A 22,525-nucleotide genomic window follows, 5' to 3' on the forward strand; every position below is an offset into this window, starting at 1 on the left:
TGTTTACAGGTCCTTCTGGTGTAGGACTGACCACAGTGTGTGTGTTTACAGGTCCTTCTGGTGTAGGACTGACACAGTGTGTGTTTACAGGTCCTTCTGGTGTAGGACTGACCACAGTGTGTGTGTTTACAGGTCCTTCTGGTGTAGGACTGACACAGTGTGTGTTTACAGGTCCTTCTGGTGTAGGACTGACACAGTGTGTGTTTACAGGTCCTTCTGGTGTAGGACTGACACAGTGTGTGTTTACAGGTCCTTCTGGTGTAGGACTGACACAGTGTGTGTTTACAGGTCCTTCTGGTGTAGGACTGACACAGTGTGTGTTTACAGGTCCTTCTGGTGTAGGACTGACACAGTGTGTGTGTTTACAGGTCCTTCTGGTGTAGGACTGACACAGTGTGTTTACAGGTCCTTCTGGTGTAGGACTGACCACAGTGTGTGTGTTTACAGGTCCTTCTGGTGTAGGACTGACCACAGTGTGTGTGTTTACAGGTCCTTCTGGTGTAGGACTGACCACAGTGTGTGTGTTTACAGGTCCTTCTGGTGTAGGACTGACACAGTGTGTGTTTACAGGTCCTTCTGGTGTAGGACTGACACAGTGTGTGTGTTTACAGGTCCTTCTGGTGTAGGACTGACCACAGTGTGTGTGTTTACAGGTCCTTCTGGTGTAGGACTGACACAGTGTGTGTTTACAGGTCCTTCTGGTGTAGGACTGACACAGTGTGTGTGTTTACAGGTCCTTCTGGTGTAGGACTGACACAGTGTGTGTGTTTACAGGTCCTTCTGGTGTAGGACTGACACAGTGTGTGTTTACAGGTCCTTCTGGTGTAGGACTGACACAGTGTGTGTTTACAGGTCCTTCTGGTGTAGGACTGACACAGTGTGTGTTTACAGGTCCTTCTGGTGTAGGACTGACACAGTGTGTGTTTACAGGTCCTTCTGGTGTAGGACTGACACAGTGTGTGTTTACAGGTCCTTCTGGTGTAGGACTGACACAGTGTGTGTTTACAGGTCCTTCTGGTGTAGGACTGACACAGTGTGTGTTTACAGGTCCTTCTGGTGTAGGGGTGAATGAACTGCGGAAAAGACTGATCAAACTCAACCCACGCACCTTCCAGGGAGCTGTACCTCGTAAGTTTATATTCCATCTGTAGTGTCTAGTATCATATGTTGTATTCAGTGGTGGAAAAAGTACACAATTGTCATACTTGAGTAAAAGTAAAGATACCGTCATAGAAAGTTACTCAAGTAAAAGTTTAAGTCACCCAGGAAAATACTACTTGAGTAAAAGTCGAAAAGTATTTGGTTTTAAATATACTTAAGTGTCAACGGTAAATGTAATTGCTAAAATATTACTTAAGTATCAAAAGTAAAAGTATGAATCATTTCAAATTCCTTCTATTAAGCAAAGCAGACTGCATCATTTTCTTGTTTTTAAAAATGTACAGATAGCCAGGGACACACTCCAACACTCAGACATTATTACAGATAGCCAGGGGAACACTCCAACACTCAGACATCATTACAGATAGCCAGGGGAACACTCCAACACTCAGACATTATTACAGATAGCCAGGGGAACACTCCAACAGTCAGATATCATTACAGATAGCCAGGGGAGCACTCCAACACTCAGACATTATTACAGATAGCCAGGGGAACACTCCAACACTCAGACATTATTACAGATAGCCAGGGGCACACTCCGACATCATTTACAGATAGCCAGGGGAACACTCCAACAGTCAGATATCATTACAGATAGCCAGGGGAGCACTCCAACACTCAGACATCATTACAGATAGCCAGGGGAACACTCCAACACTCAGACATCATTACAGATAGCCAGGGGAACACTCCAACACTCAGACATCATTACAGATAGCCAGGGGAACACTACAACACTCAGACATTATTTACAGATAGCCAGGGGCACACTCCAACACTCAGACATCATTACAGATAGCCAGGGGAACACTCCAACACTCAGACATTATTTACAGATAGCCAGGGGAACACTACAACACTCAGACATTATTTACAGATAGCCAGGGGCACACTCCAACACTCAGATATCATTACAGATAGCCAGGGGAACACTCCAACACTCAGACATCATTTACAGATAGCCAGGGGAACACTCCAACACTCAGACATTATTTACAGATAGCCAGGGGAACACTCCAACACTCAGACATTATTTACGAAAGATACATTTGTGTTTAGTGAGTCCGCCAGATCAGAGGCCGTAGGGATGACCACATGTTCTCATGATAAGTGTGTGAATTTCCCCATTCTCCTGTCCTGCTAAGTACTCAGCATGTAACGAGTACTTTGTGTTGTCAGGGAAAATGTATGGAGTAAAAAGTACAATATTTTCTTTTGGAATGTAGTGAAGTAAAAGTAAAAGTTGTCAAAATATAAATAGTAAAATAAAGTACAGATACCCCAAAAAACTACTCAAGTAGTACTTTAAAGTATTTATCCTGAAGTACTTTACACCACTGGTTATATTCCATCTGTAGTATCGTATGTTTATATTCCCTTTAAGTGCCTTTGTAGTTGGATAGAAATCATCCAACTGTTATGAAATCATCCAACTGTTATGAAATCATCCAACTGTTATGAAATCATCAGAAATCAGAAATCATCCAACTGTTATGAAATCATCCAACTGTTATGAAATCATCAGAAATCAGAAATCATCCAACTGTTATGAAATCATCAGAAATCAGAAATCATCCAACTGTTATGAAATCATCAGAAATCAGAAATCATCCAACTGTTATGAAATCATCAGAAGTCAGAAATCATCCAACTGTTATGAAATCATCAGAAATCATCCAACTGTTATGAAATCATCAGAAATCATCCAACTGTTATGAAATCATCAGAAATCAGAAATCATCCAACTGTTATGAAATCATCAGAAATCATCCAACTGTTATGTTGAATATAATAATTAACTACATGTATCAATCTGACTCCATTATAGTGGAAATAAATGCAAACAGGCCCTGTGGAGGATCTAGTCAAGGCCTTGGTACTACCACTTAGTATGATTTATAATGAACATGTGTCTAACTTGCACCGTTATGCAATTATTAAAAAGGTACACAACGCAGAAATTGCTCCGCCATTTCCTGGTTAATAATACAATTGGAATAGTTTGCCTAATTTGAGTTTAAGTCACAAAACAAGCAAGTATAGTGTAGAGAATGATTGTACCATCTAATCCGCTGTGAAATATATTTTCCATAACCCCAAAATATTGTATTTTCAGCTGTTTGAAGTTTTACAAAGATGCAAAAAGCTGCCCTCTTATGGCTGCAATCCTATTAACGGGATCGATATGACAACAGCCAGTGAAAGTGCAGGGCGCCAAATTCAAACAACAGAAATCTCATTATTAAAATTCCTCGGGCATACAAGTATTTCACACCATTTTAAAGATACACTTCTTGTTAATCCCACCACAGTGTCCGATTTCAAAAAGGCTTTACAGCGAAAGCACCACAAACGATTATGTTAGGTCACCGCCAAATCACAGAAAAACACAGCCATTTTTCCAGCCAAAGAGAGGAGTCACAAAAAGCAGAAATAGAGATAAAATTAATCACTAACCTTTGATGATCTTTATCCAATGACACTCATAGGACATTATGTTACACAATACATATATGTTTTGTTCAATAAAGTTCATATTTATATCCAAAATCCTCCGTTTACATTGGCGCCATGTTCAGAAATGCCTCCAAAATATCCGGAGAAATTGCAGAGAGCCACAGAAATACTCATCATAAACTTTGATGAAAGATACATGTTTTACATAGAATTAAAGATACACTTGTTCTTAATGCAACCGCTGTGTCAGATTTTAAAAAATCGTTACGGCAAAAGCTGTATGTCTCCAATCCCCTCTATGGCATTTTATCTTGCCACATAACCGGACTTGCGTTCTGTTCTGACTGATGTTATTATGTTGAATGTTGTAGAGGTTGTCCTCTATGCTGTGATGGGATACAGGTTGGTTGTAATTCTGTATTGATGTGTTTTATTTTATCGTCCTCAGACACAACGCGACCAGCCAGAGATGGAGAGGGGACTGGTAAAGAATATAACTTCGTCACCAAAGAACTGTTTGATTACATGGTGTGCAACCACAGGTAATGCCAGTGATTTGTTTTCATATGAGTTCTAATCATTTCCAAGTAGCTCTAGCTCTTAGACTAGCGGTTAAGACCATTGGGCCTGTAAGCGAAAGGTCGCTGGTTCGAATCCCTGAGCCGACAAGGTGAAAAATCTGTAGATATCCTTAACGCTAATTGCTCATGTAACTCACTCTGGATAGGAGCGTCTGATAAATGACTCAAATGTAAAATGTGATATTATTAAGTTCCCCTTCCCTTCTGTTACGCTACAACCTTATTCTAAAATAGATTCAATTGAAATTGTTCGTCATTAATCTATACACAATACCCCATAATGACAAAGCAAAAAACAGGTTTTTTGAAATTTTTGCAAAAGTAAAAAATATATATGAAATATCACATTTACATAAGTATTCAGGCCTCTTACTTAGTACTTTGTTGAAGCACCTGGTAGCAATTACATCCTCGAGTCTTCTTGGGTATGACGCTACAAGCTTGACACACCTGCATTTGGGGAGTTTCTCCCATTGTTCTCTGCAGATCCTCTCATGTTCTGTCAGGTTGGATAGGGAGCCTTGCTGTACAGTCAGGTCTCTTCAGAGATGTTCGATGGGGTTCAAGTCCGGGCTCTGGCTGGGCCACTCAAGGACATTCAGGGATTTGTCCCAAAGCCACTCCTGCGTTGTCTTGGCTGTGTGCTTAGGGTTGTTGTCCTGTTGGAAGGTGAACCTTCATCCCACTCTGAGGTCCTGAACGCTCTGGAGCAGGTTTTCATCAAGGATCTCTCTGTACTTCGCTCCATTGATCTTTCCCTTGATCTTGACTAGTCTCCCAGTCCCTGCTGCTGAAAGACATCCCCACAGCATGTTGCTGCCACCACCATGCTTCACCGTAGGGATGGTGCCAGGTTTCCTCCAGACGTGACGCTTGGCATTCAGGCCGAAGAGTTCAATCTTGGTTTCATCAGACCAGAGAATCTTGTTTCTCATGGTCTGAGAGTACTTTAGGCCTGATTGGTGGAGTGCTGCAGAGATGGTTGTCCTTCTGGAATGTTCTCCCATCTCCACAGAGGAACTCTGGAGCTCTGTCAGAGTAACCGTCGGGTTCTTGGTCACCTCCAAGATCAAGGCACTTCTCCCACGATTGCTCAGTTTGGCCAGGTGGCCAGCTCTACGAAGAGTCTTGGTGGTTCCAAACTTCTTCAATTTAAGTATGATGGAGGCCACTGTGTTCTTAGGGACCTTCAATGCTGCAGACATGTTTTGGTACCCTTCCCCAGATCTGTGCCTCAACACAATCCTGTCTCAGAGCTCTATGGACAATTCCTTCGACCTCATGGCTTGGTCTTTGGTCTGACATGCACTGTCAACTGTGGGACCTTATATAGACAGGTGTGTGCCTTTCCAATTCCAATGTCCAATAAATTTTATTTACTACAGGTGGACTCCAATCAAGTTGTAGAACCATCTCAAGGATTATCAATGGAAACAGGAGCTCAATTTCGAGTATCATAGCAAAGGGTCTGAATTTGTAAATAAGGTATTTCTGTTTTTTATTTTTTATAATTTTTCAATTAATTTGTCATTATTGGTGTATTGTGTGTAGATTGATTAGGGATTTGATTTTTGTAATTCATTTTAGAATAAGGCTGTAACAAAACAAAATGACCCTTTGGAGTTAGAAATCTATATAAGGTCCCACAGTTGACCTCTTTTGCGACATGGCAGGATTAACCTTACTTCCTGATTCTGAATCAACAGTCATTTCATAAGAGATGAAAACAGAATACATGGCAGGATTGACCTTACTTCCTGATTCTGAATCAACAGTCATTTCATAAGAGATGAAAACAGAATACATGGCAGGATTGAACTTACTTCCTGATTCTGAATCAACAGTCATTTAATAAGAGATGAAAACAGAATACATGGCAGGATTGACCTCACTTCCTGTTTCTGAATCAACAGTCCTTTCATAAGAGATGAAAACAGAATACATGGCAGGATTGACCTTACTTCCTGTTTCTGAATCAACAGTCCTTTAATAAGAGATGAAAACAGAATACATGGCAGGATTGACCTTACTTCCTGTTTCTGAATCAACAGTCCTCTCATAAGAGATGAAAACAGAATACATGGCAGGATTGACCTTACTTCCTGTTTCTGAATCAACAGTAATTTCATAAGAGATGAAAACAGAATACATGGCAGGATTGACCTCACTTCCTGTTTCTGAATCAACAGTCCTTTCATAAGAGATGAAAACAGAATACATGGCAGGATTGACCTCACTTCCTGTTTCTGAATCAACAGTCCTCTCATAAGAGATGAAAACAGAATACATGGCAGGATTGACCTCACTTCCTGTTTCTGAATCAACAGTCCTCTCATAAGAGATGAAAACAGAATACATGGCCGGATTGACCTCACTTCCTGTTTCTGAATCAACAGACCTTTCATAAGAGATGAAAACAGAATACATGGCAGGATTGACCTTACTTCCTGTTTCTGAATCAACAGTCATTTCATAAGAGATGAAAACAGAATACATGGCCGGATTGACCTCACTTCCTGTTTCTGAATCAACAGTCCTTTCATAAGAGATGAAAACAGAATACATTGGGGGGATTGACCTTACTTCCTGTTTCTGAATCAACAGACCTCTCATAAGAGATGAAAACAGAATACATGGCAGGATTGACCTTACTTCCTGTTTCTGAATCAACAGTCATTTCATAAGAGATGAAAACAGAATACATGGCCGGATTGAACTCACTTCCTGTTTCTGAATCAACAGTCCTTTCATAAGAGATGAAAACAGAATACATGGCCGGATTGACCTCACTTCCTGTTTCTGAATCAACAGTCCTCTCATAAGAGATGAAAACAGAATACATGGCAGGATTGACCTCACTTCCTGTTTCTGAATCAACAGTCCTCTCATAAGAGATGAAAACAGAATACATTGGGGGGATTTCATAGGTTTATCAGAGTTGTTATATAAGTGTTTGTAATATAGTTGTACTACAGTTCATGTAGTATGTATCTTTGGTGTGTCCTAGGTTCCTGTATTGATGACCAGTATTGATGCTGTCAGAGACGTGATAGACAGTGGATTTCTATAATGTATCTTTGGTGTGTCCTAGGTTCCTGTATTGATGACCAGTATTGATGCTGTCAGAGACGTGATAGACAGTGGATTTCTATAATGTATCTTTGGTGTGTCCTAGGTTCCTGGAGTATGGTGAATATAAAGGCCATCTATATGGAACCAGTATTGATGCTGTCAGAGACGTGATAGACAGTGGGAGGATGTGTGTTATTGACATTGAGCCACATGTAAGTTATATTCCTATACTCCTGTATCTATAGGAAGGTTTTTACACTACCGATATCACAGCAGGGAAAATGATTCATTGTGGATTTGTTAACACTAAACAGTAATGACAACTTGATAATGGGTTGGTTTAAAATTAATACAGCTGAAGTCGGGAGTTTACGTACACCTTAGCCAAATATATTTAAACTCAGTTTTTCCACAATTCCTGACATTTAATCCTAGTAAAAATTCCCTGTTTTAGGTCAGTTAGGATCAGCACTTTATTTTAAGAATGTGAAATGTCAGAATAACAGTAGAGAGAATTATTTATTTCAGCTTTTATTTATTTCATCACATTCCCAGTGGGTCAGACGTTTACATACACTCAATTAGTATTTGGTAGCATTGCCTTTAAATTGTTCAACTTGGGTCAAACGTTTCAGGTAGCCTTCCACAAGCTTCCCACAATAAGTTGGGTGAATTTTGGCCCATTCCTCCTGACAGAGCTGGTGTAACTGAGTCAGGTTTGTAGGCCTCCTTGCTCGCACATGCTTTTTCAGTTCTGCCCACAAATGTTCTACAGGATTGAGGTCAGGGCTTTGTGATGGCCACTCCAATACCTTGACTTTGTTGTCCTTAAGCCATTTTGCCACAACTTTGGAAGTATGCTTGGGGTCATTGTCCATTTGGAAGACCCATTTGCGACCAAGCTTTAACTTCCTGACTGATGTCTTGAGATGTTGCTTCAATATATCCACATAATTTCCCTCCTCATGATGCCATCTATTTTGTGAAGTGCACCAGTCCCTCCTGCAGCAAAGCACCCCCACAACATGATGCTGCCACCCCCGTGCTTCACGGTTGGGATGGTGTTCTTCGGCTTGCAAGCCTCCCCCTTTTTCCTCCAAACACAACGATGGTCATTATGGCCAAACAGTTCTATTTTTGTTTCATCAGACCAGAGGACATTTATCTAAAAAGTACGATCTTTGTCCCCATGTGCAGTTGCAAACCGTAGTCTGTTTTTTTATGGATTTTTTTTTAATGAAACTGTAGTCTAGCTTTTTTATGGCGGTTTTGGAGCAGTGGCTTCTTCCTTGCTGAGCGGCCTTTCAGGTTATGTCGATATAGGACTCGTTTTACTGTGGGATTAGATGCTTTTGTACCTGTTTCCTGCAGCATCTTCACAAGGTCCATTGCTGTTGTTCTGGAATTGATTTGCACTTTTCGCACCAAAGTACGTTCATCTCTAGGAGACAGAACACGTCTCCTTCCTGAGCGGTATGACGGCTGCGTGGTCCCATGGTGTTTATACTTGCGTACTATTGTCTGTACAGATTAACGTGGTACCTTCAGGCGTTTGGAAATTGCTCCCAAGGATGAACCAGACTTGTGGAGGTCTACATTTCTTTTCTGAGGTTTTGGCTGATTTCTTTTAATTTTCCCATGATGTCAAGCAAAGAGGCACTGAGTTAGAAGGTAGGCCTTGAAATACATCCACAGGTACACCTCCAAATGACTCAAATGATGTCAATTAGCCTATCAGAAGCTTCTAAAGCCATGACATCATTTTCTGGAATTTTCCAGGCTGTTTAAAGGCACAGTCAACTTAGTGTATGTAAACTTCTGACCCACTGGAATTGTGATACAGTGAATTATAAGTGAAATAATCTGTCTGTAAACAATTGTTGGAAAAATGACTTGTGTCATGCACAAAGTAGATGTCCTAACCGACTTACCAAAACTATAGTTTGTTAACAAGAAATGTGTGGAGTGGTTGAAAAACAAGTTTAATTGACTCCAACCTAAGTGTATGTAAACTTCCGACTTCAACTGTATATAACTGCCGTTTATTCATTTAAACATTTCTTTTATACAGTATGTGTATATGTATTGTGTTTTTCAGAGCATCCTGTCCGTGAGGAATAAGAAGTTCAAACCTTATGTCGTTTTTATAAAGCCTCCCAGTACAGAACGACTGAGACAGACACGGAGGGATGCACGCGTCATCACCAGCTATGTTGTCAACAGACCTTTTAAAGTGAGATGAATGTGTTGTCATTGTCAGGCCATCCCTTTTTGGATGTAGATAATTAGGGTTGTAAAGACTCCCCGGTCGCGATTCAAATATTTAAGATAGTACTGTTACAAATCGCAGATTCAATCAAATATTTTGCTCATACTTTCTACCATTTCCAGAAAATACCTCATCTGTTGTGTAAACTGACTCGTCCCTCTCCTGTGTCGAACTGCGTGTATTAACCGTATTGACATCCATTGATCTACAAGTCATTTTGATGAAACAAAATCCAGCCAACATCAGTAGCCTAGTCAAACTGCCCTGTGCCCAGCTTCGCCCCGCTGACCAACATCAGTAGCCTAGTCAAACTGCCCTGTGCCCAGCTTCGGCCCGCTGACCAACATCAGTAGCCTAGTCAAACTGCCCTGTGCCCAGCTTCGGCCCGCTGACCAACATCAGTAGCCTAGTCAAACTGCCCTGTGCCCAGCTTCGGCCCTCTGACCAACATCAGTAGCCTAGTCAATCTGCCCTGTGCCCAGCTTCGGCCCGCTGAACAACATCAGTAGCCTAGTCAAACTGCCCTGTGCCCAGCTTCGGCCCGCTGATCAACATCAGTAGCCTAGTCAAACTGCCCTGTGCCCAGCTTCGGCCCGCTGACCAACATCAGTAGCCTAGTCAAACTGCCCTGTGCCCAGCTTCGGCCCGCTGACCAACATCAGTAGCCTAGTCAAACTGGGCCCTGTGCCCAGCTTCGGCCCGCTGACCAACATCAGTAGCCTAGTCAAACTGCCCTGTGTCCAGCTTCGGCCCGCTGACCAACATCAGTAGCCTAGTCAAACTGAGCGTTGTGCCCAGCTTCGGCCCGCTGACCAACATCAGTAGCCTAGTCAAACTGCCCTGTGCCCAGCTTCGGCCCGCTGACCAACATCAGTAGCCTAGTCAAACTGCCCTGTGTCCAGCTTCGGCCCGCTGACCAACATCAGTAGCCTAGTCAAACTGCACTGTGCCCAGCTTCGGGCCGCTGACCAACATCAGTAGCCTAGTCAAACTGCCCTGTGCCCAGCTTCGGCCCGCTGACCAACATCAGTAGCCTAGTCAAACTGCCCTGTGCCCAGCTTCGGCCCGCTGACCAACATCAGTAGCCTAGTCAAACTGCCCTGTGCCCAGCTTCGTCCCGCTGAACAACATCAGTAGTCTAGTCAAACTGGGCCCTGTGTCCAGCTTCGGCCCGCTGACCAATATCAGTAGCCTAGTCAAACTGCCCTGTGCCCAGCTTCGGCCCGCTGAACAACATCAGTAGCCTAGTCAAACTGCCCTGTGCCCAGCTTCGGCCCGCTGACCAACATCAGTAGCCTAGTCAAACTGCCCTGTGCCCAGCTTTGGCCCGCTGACAAACATCAGTAGCCTAGTCAAACTGCCCTGTGCCCAGCTTCGGCCCGCTGACCAACATCAGTAGCCTAGTCAAACTGCCCTGTGCCCAGCTTCGGCCCGCTGACCAACATCAGTAGGCTAGTCAAACTGCCCTGTGCCCAGCTTCGGCCCGCTGACCATCATCAGTAGCCTAGTCAAACTGGGCCCTGTGCCCAGCTTCGGCCCGCTGACCAACATCAGTAGCCTAGTCAAACTGGGCCCTGTGCCCAGCTTCGGCCCGCTGACCAACATCAGTAGCCTAGTCAAACTGCCCTGTGCCCAGCTTCGGCCCGCTGACCAACATCAGTAGCCTAGTCAAACTGCCCTGTGCCCAGCTTCGGCCCGCTGACCAACATCAGTAGCCTAGTCAAACTGCCCTGTGTTCAGCTTCGTCCCGCTGAACAACATCAGTATTCTAGTCAAACTGGGCCCTGTGTCCAGCTTCGGCCCGCTGACCAACATCAGTAGCCTAGTCAAACTGCCCTGTGCCCAGCTTCGGCCCACTGACCAACATCAGTAGCCTAGTCAAACTGCCCTGTGCCCAGCTTCGGCCCGCTGACCAACATCAGTAGCCTAGTCAAACTGCCCTGTGCCCAGCTTTGGCCCGCTGACCAACATCAGTAGCCTAGTCAAACTGCCCTGTGCCCAGCTTCGGCCCGCTGACCAACATCAGTAGCCTAGTCAAACTGCCCTGTGCCCAGCTTCGGCCCACTGACCAACATCAGTAGCCTAGTCAAACTGCCCTGTGCCCAGCTTCGGCCTCCTGACCAACATCAGTAGTCTAGTCAAACTGCCCTGTGCCCAGCTTCGGCCCGCTGACCAACATCAGTAGCCTAGTCAAACTGCCCTGTGTCCAGCTTCGGCCCGCTGACCAACATCAGTAGCCTAGTTAAACTGCCCTGTGCCCAGCTTCGGCCCACTGACCAACATCAGTAGCCTAGTCAAACTGCCCTGTGTCCAGCTTCGGCCCGCTGACCAACATCAGTAGCCTAGTCAAACTGCCCTGTGCCCAGCTTCGGCCCGCTGACCAACATCAGTAGCCTAGTCAAACTGGGCCCTGTGCCCAGCTTCGGCCCGCTGACCAACATCAGTAGCCTAGTCAAACTGCCCTGTGTCCAGCTTCGGCCCGCTGACCAACATCAGTAGCCTAGTCAAACTGCCCTGTGCCCAGCTTCGGCCCGCTGACCAACATCAGTAGCCTAGTCAAACTTGGCCCTGTGTCCAGCTTCGGCCCGCTGACCAACATCAGTAGCCTAGTCAAACTGCCCTGTGCCCAGCTTCGGCCCGCTGACAAACATCAGTAGCCTAGTCAAACTGCCCTGTGCCCAGCTTCGGCCCGCTGACCAACATCAGTAGCCTAGTCAAACTGCCCTGTGCCCAGCTTCGGCCCGCTGACCAACATCAGTAGCCTAGTCAAACTGCCCTGTGCCCAGCTTCGGCCCGCTGACCAACATCAGTAGCCTAGTCAAACTGGGACCTGTGCCCAGCTTCGGCCCGCTGACCAACATCAGTAGCCTAGTCAAACTGGGCCCTGTGCCCAGCTTCGGCCCGCTGACCAACATCAGTAGCCTAGTCAAACTGCCCTGTGCCCAGCTTCGGCCCGCTGACCAACATCAGTAGCCTAGTCAAACTGCCCTGTGCCCAGCTTCGGCCCGCTGACCAACATCAGTAGCCTAGTCAAACTACCCTGTGCCCAGCTTCGGCCAGCTGACCAACATCAGTAGCCTAGTCAAACTGCCCTGTGCCCAGCTTCGGCCCGCTGACCAACATCAGTAGCCTAGTCAAACTGCCCTGTGCCCAGCTTCGGCCCGCTGACCAACATCAGTAGCCTAGTCAAACTGGGCCCTGTGTCCAGCTTCGGCCCACTGACCAACATCAGTAGCCTAGTCAAACTGCCCTGTGCCCAGCTTTGGCCCGCTGACCAACATCAGTAGCCTAGTCAAACTGCCCTGTGCCCAGCTTCGGCCCGCTGACCAACATCAGTAGCCTAGTCAAACTGCCCTGTGTCCAGCTTCGGCCCGCTGACCAACATCAGTAGCCTAGTTAAACTGCCCTGTGCCCAGCTTCGGTCCACTGACCAACATCAGTAGCCTAGTCAAACTGCCCTGTGCCCAGCTTCGGCCCACTGACCAACATCAGTAGCCTAGTCAAACTGCCCTGTGTCCAGCTTCGGCCCGCTGACCAACATCAGTAGCCTAGTCAAACTGCCCTGTGCCCAGCTTCGGCCAGCTGACCAACATCAGTAGCCTAGTCAAACTGCCCTGTGCCCAGCTTCGGCCCACTGACCAACATCAGTAGCCTAGTCAAACTGCCCTGTGTCCAGCTTCGGCCCGCTGACCAACATCAGTAGCCTAGTCAAACTGCCCTGTGCCCAGCTTCGGCCCGCTGACCAACATCAGTAGCCTAGTCAAACTGGGCCCTGTGTCCAGCTTCGGCCCGCTGACCAACATCAGTAGCCTAGTCAAACTGGGCCCTGTGCCCAGCTTCGGCCCGCTGACAAACATCAGTAGCCTAGTCAAACTGCCCTGTGCCCAGCTTCGGCCCACTGAACAACATCAGTAGCCTAGTCAAACTTGACCCTGTGTCCAGCTTCGGCCCGCTGACCAACATCAGTAGCCTAGTCAAACTGCCCTGTGCCCAGCTTTGGCCCGCTGACAAACATCAGTAGCCTAGTCAAACTGCCCTGTGCCCAGCTTCGGCCCGCTGACCAACATCAGTAGCCTAGTCAAACTGCCCTGTGCCCAGCTTCGGCCCGCTGACCAACATCAGTAGCCTAGTCAAACTGCCCTGTGCCCAGCTTCGGCCCGCTGACCATCATCAGTAGCCTAGTCAAACTGGGCCCTGTGCCCAGCTTCGGCCCGCTGACCAACATCAGTAGCCTAGTCAAACTGGGCCCTGTGCCCAGCTTCGGCCCGCTGACCAACATCAGTAGCCTAGTCAAACTGCCCTGTGCCCAGCTTCGGCCCGCTGACCAACATCAGTAGCCTAGTCAAACTGCCCTGTACCCAGCTTCGGCCCGCTGACCAACATCAGTAGCCTAGTCAAACTGCCCTGTGTTCAGCTTCGTCCCGCTGAACAACATCAGTATTCTAGTCAAACTGGGCCCTGTGTCCAGCTTCGGCCCGCTGACCAACATCAGTAGCCTAGTCAAACTGCCCTGTGCCCAGCTTCGGCCCACTGACCAACATCAGTAGCCTAGTCAAACTGCCCTGTGCCCAGCTTCGGCCCACTGACCAACATCAGTAGCCTAGTCAAACTGCCCTGTGTCCAGCTTCGGCCCGCTGACCAACATCAGTAGCCTAGTCAAACTGCCCTGTGCCCAGCTTCGGCCCGCTGACCAACATCAGTAGCCTAGTCAAACTGGGCCCTGTGTCCAGCTTCGGCCCGCTGACCAACATCAGTAGCCTAGTCAAACTGGGCCCTGTGCCCAGCTTCGGCCCGCTGACAAACATCAGTAGCCTAGTCAAACTGCCCTGTGCCCAGCTTCGGCCCGCTGAACAACATCAGTAGCCTAGTCAAACTTGACCCTGTGTCCAGCTTCGGCCCGCTGACCAACATCAGTAGCCTAGTCAAACTGCCCTGTGCCCAGCTTTGGCCCGCTGACAAACATCAGTAGCCTAGTCAAACTGCCCTGTGCCCAGCTTCGGCCCGCTGACCAACATCAGTAGCCTAGTCAAACTGCCCTGTGCCCAGCTTCGGCCCGCTGACCAACATCAGTAGCCTAGTCAAACTGCCCTGTGCCCAGCTTCGGCCTGCTGACCATCATCAGTAGCCTAGTCAAACTGGGCCCTGTGCCCAGCTTCGGCCCGCTGACCAACATCAGTAGCCTAGTCAAACTGGGCCCTGTGCCCAGCTTCGGCCCGCTGACCAACATCAGTAGCCTAGTCAAACTGCCCTGTGCCCAGCTTCGGCCCGCTGACCAACATCAGTAGCCTAGTCAAACTGCCCTGTGCCCAGCTTCGGCCCGCTGACCAACATCAGTAGCCTAGTCAAACTGCCCTGTGTTCAGCTTCGTCCCGCTGAACAACATCAGTATTCTAGTCAAACTGGGCCCTGTGTCCAGCTTCGGCCCGCTGACCAACATCAGTAGCCTAGTCAAACTGGGCCCTGTGCCCAGCTTCGGCCCACTGACCAACATCAGTAGCCTAGTCAAACTGCCCTGTGCCCAGCTTCGGCCCGCTGACCAACATCAGTAGCCTAGTCAAACTGCCCTGTGCCCAGCTTTGGCCCGCTGACCAACATCAGTAGCCTAGTCAAACTGCCCTGTGCCCAGCTTCGGCCCGCTGACCAACATCAGTAGCCTAGTCAAACTGCCCTGTGCCCAGCTTCGGCCCACTGACCAACATCAGTAATCTAGTCAAACTGCCCTGTGCCCAGCTTCGGCCTCCTGACCAACATCAGTAGTCTAGTCAAACTGCCCTGTGCCCAGCTTCGGCCCGCTGACCAACATCAGTAGCCTAGTCAAACTGCCCTGTGTCCAGCTTCGGCCCGCTGACCAACATCAGTAGCATAGTTAAACTGCCCTGTGCCCAGCTTCGGCCCACTGACCAACATCAGTAGCCTAGTCAAACTGCCCTGTGTCCAGCTTCGGCCCGCTGACCAACATCAGTAGCCTAGTCAAACTGCCCTGTGCCCAGCTTCGGCCCGCTGACCAACATCAGTAGCCTAGTCAAACTGGGCCCTGTGTCCAGCTTCGGCCCGCTGACCAACATCAGTAGCCTAGTCAAACTGGGCCCTGTGCCCAGCTTCGGGCCGCTGACCAACATCAGTAGCCTAGTCAAACTGCCCTGTGCCCAGCTTCGGCCCGCTGAACAACATCAGTAGCCTAGTCAAACTTGGCCCTGTGTCCAGCTTCGGCCCGCTGACCAACATCAGTAGCCTAGTCAAACTGCCCTGTGCCCAGCTTCGGCCCGCTGACAAACATCAGTAGCCTAGTCAAACTGCCCTGTGCCCAGCTTCGGCCCGCTGACCAACATCAGTAGCCTAGTCAAACTGCCCTGTGCCCAGCTTCGGCCCACTGACCAACATCAGTAGCCTAGTCAAACTGCCCTGTGCCCAGCTTCGGCCTCCTGACCAACATCAGTAGCCTAGTCAAACTGCCCTGTGCCCAGCTTTGGCCCGCTGACCAACATCAGTAGCCTAGTCAAACTGCCCTGTGTCCAGCTTCGGCCCGCTGACCAACATCAGTAGCCTAGTCAAACTTCCCTGTGCCCAGCTTCGGCCCGCTGACCAACATCAGTAGCCTAGTCAAACTGCCCTGTGCCCAGCTTCGGCCCGCTGACCAACATCAGTAGCCTAGTCAAACTGCCCTGTGCCCAGCTTCGTCCCACTGACCAACATCAGTAGCCTAGTCAAACTGAGCGCTGTGCCCAGCTTCGTCCCACTGACCAACATCAGTAGCCTAGTCAAACTGGGCCCTGTGCCCAGCTTCGGCCCTCTGACCAACATTAGTAGCCTTGTCAAACTGCCCTGTGCCCAGCTTCGGCCCACTGACCAACATTAGTAGCCTAGTCAAACTGAGCGCTGTGCCCAGCTTCGTCCCACTGACCAACATCAGTAGCCTAGTCAAACTGGGCCCTGTGCCCAGCTTCGGCTCTCTGACCAACATTAGTAGCCTTGTCAAACTGCCCTGTGCCCAGCTTCGTCCCGCTGACCAACATTAGTAGCCTAGTCAAACTGCCCTGTGCCCAGCTTCGGCCCTCTGACCAACATCAGTAGCCTAGTCAAACTGGGCCCTGTGCCCAGCTTCGGCCCGCTGAGACCAAGATCAGTAGCCTAGTCAAACTGCCCTGTGCCCAGCTTCGGCCCGCTGACCAACATCAGTAGCCTAGTCAAACTGCCCTGTGCCCAGCTTCGGCCCGCTGAGACCAAGATCAGTAGCCTAGTCAAACTGCCCTGTGCCCAGCTTCGGCCCGCTGAGACCAAGATCAGTAGCCTAGTCAAACTGCCCTGTGCCCAGCTTCCACTCGCTGACCAACATCAGTAGCCTAGTCAAACTGCCCTGTGCCCAGCTTCGGCCCGCTGACCAACATCAGTAGCCTAGTCAAACTGCCCTGTGCCCAGCTTCGGCCCGCTGACCAACATCAGTAGCCTAGTCAAACTGCCCTGTGCCCAGCTTCGGCCCTCTGACCAACATCAGTAGCCTAGTCAAACTGCCCTGTGCCCAGCTTCGGCCCTCTGACCAACATCAGTAGCCTAGTCAAACTGCCCTGTGTCCAGCTTCGGCCCGCTGACCAACATCAGTAGCCTAGTCAAACTGCCCTGTGCCCAGCTTCGTCCCGCTGACCAACATTAGTAGCCTAGTCAAACTGCCCTGTGCCCAGCTTCAGCCCTCTGACCAACATCAGTAGCCTAGTCAAACTGCCCTGTGCCCAGCTTCGGCCCGCTGACCAACATCAGTAGCCTAGTCAAACTGCCCTGTGCCCAGCTTCGGCCCTCTGACCAACATCAGTAGCCTAGTCAAACTGCCCTGTGCCCAGCTTCGGCCCGCTGACCAACATCAGTAGCCTAGTCAAATTGCCCTGTGCCCAGCTTCGGCCCGCTGACCAACATTAGTAGCCTAGTCAAACTGCCCTGTGCCCAGCTTCGGCCCGCTGACCAACATTAGTAGCCTAGTCAAACTGCCCTGTGCCCAGCTTCGGCCCGCTGACCAACATCAGTAGCCTAGTCAAACTGCCCTGTGCCCAGCTTCGGCCCACTGACCAACATCAGTAGCCTAGTCAAACTGCCCTGTACCCAGCTTCGGCCCACTGACCAACATCAGTAGCCTAGTCAAACTGCCCTGTACCCAGCTTCGGCCCGCTGACCAACATCAGTAGCCTAGTCAAATTGCCCTGTGCCCAGCTTCGGCCCGCTGACCAACATCAGTAGCCTAGTCAAACTGCCCTGTGCCCAGCTTCGGCCCGCTGACCAACATCAGGTAATGGAAGGCAGCGTGTTCCTGATCTTGCGGCACCTTCAGCATTGAAATCCTCAAATGGCTTGCGTGATATTAGGCTTTTAATAGTTGAATGACAACCTCTGTAATTGGTTATTGCTATCTATGCGCTGTTGAAAATTGTGTTTTTACCAGAATAAAATAAATCTAACTGAAGCATACCTCTCATCTGGCTCAAACCTACTGAACGGGGTTTACAATATATTTTATGTTGATTGCTCAGGTTCACCATCAGCAATAGTTTTGGTCGTTTTCCTATAAACAATCAGTGTATATGGTCGTTTTTTTTTAGATATACAGTGTAAAATTGATAATTTCATAACGAGGACAAGCAATCACTTTGCGAGGCGCACTGCATGGCCAAAGCAGGCAGAGACAATAAACTCACTAAAAACTCCCAAATAGTCAAAATGATTTGATTTTGAGATGGGGGTGAAATCCAAAGTTGTGCTACAGTACATATTCACAGGCTATGTCCATAGCTAATCCATAAACAATAAATATGAATACATTACTAACTCAAACATTTAATCTGCAAAAAATGACAAGTTGATTAGTGATGGTGATTTCAACGTGGGGGGAACAAAAACACATAGGCTACATTGCCCACCCTAATCTGGTACTGGTAATATGGTGGTAGATGCTTAGTCTCCCTTTTGGCTCTAATCTGATAGTGGTAGATGCCTAGTCTCCTTTATGGCTCTAATCTGGTAGTGGTAGTGTGGTGGTAGATGCTTAGTCTCCCTTTTGGCTCTAATCTGATAGTGGTAGTGGGGTGGTAGATGCTTAGTCTCCATTATGGCTCTAATCTGATAGTGGTAGTGGGGTGGTAGATGTCTAGTCTCCCTCATGGCTCTAATCTGATACTGGTAGTATGGTGGTAGATGTCTAGTCTCCCTTATGGCTCTAATCTGATAGTGGTAGTTGGGTGGTAGATGTCTAGTCTCCTTTATGGCTCTAATCTGATAGTGGTAGTGGGGTGGTAGATGTCTAGACTCCCTTATGGCTCTAATCTGATACTGGTAGTATGGTGGTAGATGCTTAGTCTCCCTTTTGGCTCTAATCTGATAGTGGTAGTGGGGTGGTAGATGCTTAGTCTCCCTTTTGGCTCTAATCTGATAGTGGTAGTGGGGTGGTAGATGCTTAGTCTCCATTATGGCTCTAATCTGATAGTGGTAGTGGGGTGGTAGATGTCTAGTCTCCCTTATGGCTCTAATCTGATAGTGGTAGTGGGGTGGTAGATGTCTAGTCTCCCTTATGGCTCTAATCTGATAGTGGTAGTGGGGTGGTAGATGTCTAGTCTCCCTTACAGCTCTAATCTGATAGTGGAAGATGTCTAGTCTCCTTTATGGCTCTAATCTGATAGTGGTAGTGGGGTGGTAGATGTCTAGTCTCCCTTTTGGCTCTAATCTGATAGTGGGGTGGTAGATGTCTAGTCTCCTTTATGGCTCTAATCTGATAGTGGTAGTGGGGTGGTAGATGCTTAGTCTCCATTATGGCTCTAATCTGATAGTGGTAGTGGGGTGGTAGATTTCTCCCTTATGGCTCTAATCTGATAGTGGTAGTGGGGTGGTAGATGTCTAGTCTCCCTTATGGCTCTAATCTGATAGTGGTAGTGGGGTGGTAGATGTCTCCATTATGGCTCTAATCTGATAGTGGTGGTGGTAGATGTCTAGTCTCCCTTATGGCTCTAATCTTATAGTGGGGTGGTAGATGGCTAGTCTCCCTTATGGCTCTAATCTGATAGTGGTAGTGGGGTGGTAGATGTCTAGTCTCCTTTATGGCTCTAATCTGGTAGTGGTAGTGGGGTGGTAGATGTCTAGTCTCCCTTATGGCTCTAATCTGATAGTGGGGTGGTAGATGTCTAGTCTCCTTTTGGCTCTAATCTGATAGTGGTAGTGGGGTGGTAGATGCTTAGTCTCCATTATGGCTCTAATCTGATAGTGGTAGTGGGGTGGTAGATGTCTAGTCTCCCTTATGGCTCTAATCTGATAGTGGTAGTGGGGTGGTAGATGTCTAGTCTCCCTTACAGCTCTAATCTGATAGTGGAAGATGTCTAGTCTCCTTTATGGCTCTAATCTGATAGTGGTAGTGGGGTGGTAGATGTCTAGTCTCCCTTTTGGCTCTAATCTGATAGTGGGGTGGTAGATGTCTAGTCTCCTTTATGGCTCTAATCTGATAGTGGTAGTGGGGTGGTAGATGTCTAGTCTCCCTTATGGCTCTAATCTGATAGTGGTAGTGGGGTGGTAGATGTCTCCATTATGGCTCTAATCTGATAGTGGTGGTGGTAGATGTCTAGTCTCCCTTATGGCTCTAATCTTATAGTGGGGTGGTAGATGGCTAGTCTCCCTTATGGCTCTAATCTGATAGTGGTAGTGGGGTGGTAGATGTCTAGTCTCCCTTATGGCTCTAATCTTATAGTAGGGTGGTAGATGGCTAGTCTCCCTTATGGCTCTAATCTGGTAGTGGTAGTGGGGTGGTAGATGTCTAGTCTCCCATATGGCTCTAATCTGATAGTGGGGTGGTAGATGGCTAGTCTCCCTTATGGCTCTAATCTGATAGTGGTAGTGGGGTGGTAGATGTCTAGTCTCCCTTATGGCTCTAATCTGATAGTGGTAGTGGGGTGGTAGATGGCTAGTCTCCCTTATGGCTCTAATCTGGTAGTGGTAGTGGGGTGGTAGATGTCTAGTCTCCCTTATGGCTCTAATCTGGTAGTGGTAGTGGGGTGGTACACAAACATAGACATATTCAGCTCAGAGAGGCCCAGCTCAGAGAGGCCCGGCTCAGACAGATCCAGTTTAGAGAGGCCCGGCTCATGATCTCCATCAGCAGCAGGTTTTAATTTAGAATGGAACATTAATTTGTTTATGCAACAAATGTTAGTGCATTGAATCGTATCGCATTGAACCGATTCTAATCGATTCGTTCCTTAATCAAACCAAATCCCCATGAATCGTATGGTTCCTGTATCGTATCGGAGCCCAGATGCACATCCCTATAGATTAGACATTACGGACCCCCTGCTCTTTCCATGAAATAGACTCAGGAAGGTTTTCTTCATAGTTTGTACACTCAGTGTATATATTTGATGTTGATGCGTTCAAATATACTATAATATACTATACTGACCCGCCTGCTCATATTCTGTCTTGGATAATCAAACTTGTCAGACACGATTGAGTTCCTCTGTTTTTATAATGCTGTCTGGCCCCTCCTCTGCTCCTCCCTGGCCCCTCCTCTGCTCCTCCCTGGCCCCTCCTCTGCTCCTCACTGGCCCCTACTCTGCTCCTCCCTGGCCCCTCCTCTGCTCCTCCCTGGCCCCTCCTCTGCTCCTCACTGGCCCCTCCTCTGCTCCTCACTGGCCCCTCCTCTGCTCCTCCGTGGCCCCTCCTCTGCTCCTCCCTGGCCCCACCTCTGCTCCTCCCTGGCCCCTCCTCTGCTCCTCACTGGCCCCTCCTCTGCTCCTCCGTGGCCCCTCCTCTGCTCCTCCCTGGCCCCTCCTCCGCTCCTCCCTGGCCTCTCCTCCCCCCCACCCCTCTTCCTCCTTCCCCTTAGGATGTTGACTTTGAGGAGATGGAGGATGCTGCCAGGTTCATGGAGGGGAAGTACGGTCAGTACTTCGACCACGTCATAGTCAACGAGGAGCTGCAGGATGCCTGTATGCAGCTGTTCAATACCATACAGCTGGCTCAGGAGGGACCACATTGGATACCTGCCGCATGGCTCAGTGCTGAGGACTAGAGAAAGGAGAGGGAGGAGAGGGAGGGAGAGGAGGAGAGAAGGGGAGAGGAGGGGTAGGGGAGGAGAGGAGGAGAGGGGTAGGGGAGGAGAGGAGGAGAGGGGTAGGGAGGGCAGGAGAGGAGGGGAGAGGAGGAGAGGAGGGGAGAGGAGGAGAGGAGGGGAGAGGAGGAGAGGGAGGGCAGGAGAGGAGAGGAGGAGAGGGAGGGCAGGAGAGGAGAGGAGGAGAGGAGAGAGGAGGGGTAGAGGAGGAGAGGAGGAGAGGAGGGGAGAGGGAGGAGAGGGAGGGCAGGAGAGGAGAGGAGGGGAGAGGGAGGGCAGGAGAGGAGAGGAGGGCAGGATGCCTGTATGCAGCTGTTCAATACCATACAGCTGGCTCAGGAGGGACCACATTGGATACCTGCCGCATGGCTCAGTACTGAGGACTAGAGAAAGGAGAGGGAGGAGAGGGAGGGCAGGAGAGGAGGGGAGAGGAGGGGTAGGGGAGGAGAGGAGGAGAGGAGGGGTAGGGAGGGCAGGAGAGGAGGGGAGAGGAGGGGTAGGGCAGGAGAGGAGGAGAGGAGAGGAGGGGAGAGGGAGGGCAGGAGAGGAGGGGAGAGGGAGGGCAGGAGAGGAGGGGAGAGGGAGGGCAGGAGAGGAGGGGAGAGGGAGGGCAGGAGAGGAGGGGAGAGGAGGGGCAGGAGAGGAGGAGAGGGGGGGCAGGAGAGGGAGGGAGGGGTAAAGCAGGAGAGGAAGGGAGGGGTAAAGCAGGAAAGGAGAGGATGGCAGGAGGGAAGAGGAGGGGTAGGGCGGGAGAGGAGAGGAGGGGTAGGAGAGGAGAGGAGACGAGGGCAGGAGAGGAGGGGAGAGGGTGGCAGGAGAGGAGGAGAGGGTGGCAGGAGAGGAGGAGAGGGGGGGCAGGAGAGGAGAGGGAGGGGGCAGGAGAGGAGAGGGAGGGGGCAGGAGAGGAGGGGA

The 22,525-nt window shown here is 48.9% G+C and overlaps 1 protein-coding gene across 1 annotated transcript in view; it reads left to right on the forward strand.

The window, feature by feature from the left end:
- mpp4a (MAGUK p55 scaffold protein 4a) overlaps nucleotides 1-21,583 on the forward strand; it is a 52,027-nt gene extending 30,444 nt beyond the window's left edge. Inside the window, exons 17-21 of the mRNA XM_055871912.1 lie at nucleotides 1,048-1,128; nucleotides 4,070-4,163; nucleotides 7,378-7,486; nucleotides 9,373-9,507; nucleotides 21,389-21,583. Coding sequence (XP_055727887.1) covers nucleotides 1,048-1,128; nucleotides 4,070-4,163; nucleotides 7,378-7,486; nucleotides 9,373-9,507; nucleotides 21,389-21,574 — 605 coding nt within the window. The 3' untranslated portion in view covers nucleotides 21,575-21,583. The remainder of the gene's footprint in view (nucleotides 1-1,047; nucleotides 1,129-4,069; nucleotides 4,164-7,377; nucleotides 7,487-9,372; nucleotides 9,508-21,388) is intronic.
- The last annotated feature ends 942 nt before the right edge of the window (nucleotides 21,584-22,525 follow it).

This window comes from Salvelinus fontinalis, chromosome 19 (assembly GCF_029448725.1).
Source record: "Salvelinus fontinalis isolate EN_2023a chromosome 19, ASM2944872v1, whole genome shotgun sequence".
Taxonomy (NCBI): domain Eukaryota; kingdom Metazoa; phylum Chordata; class Actinopteri; order Salmoniformes; family Salmonidae; genus Salvelinus; species Salvelinus fontinalis.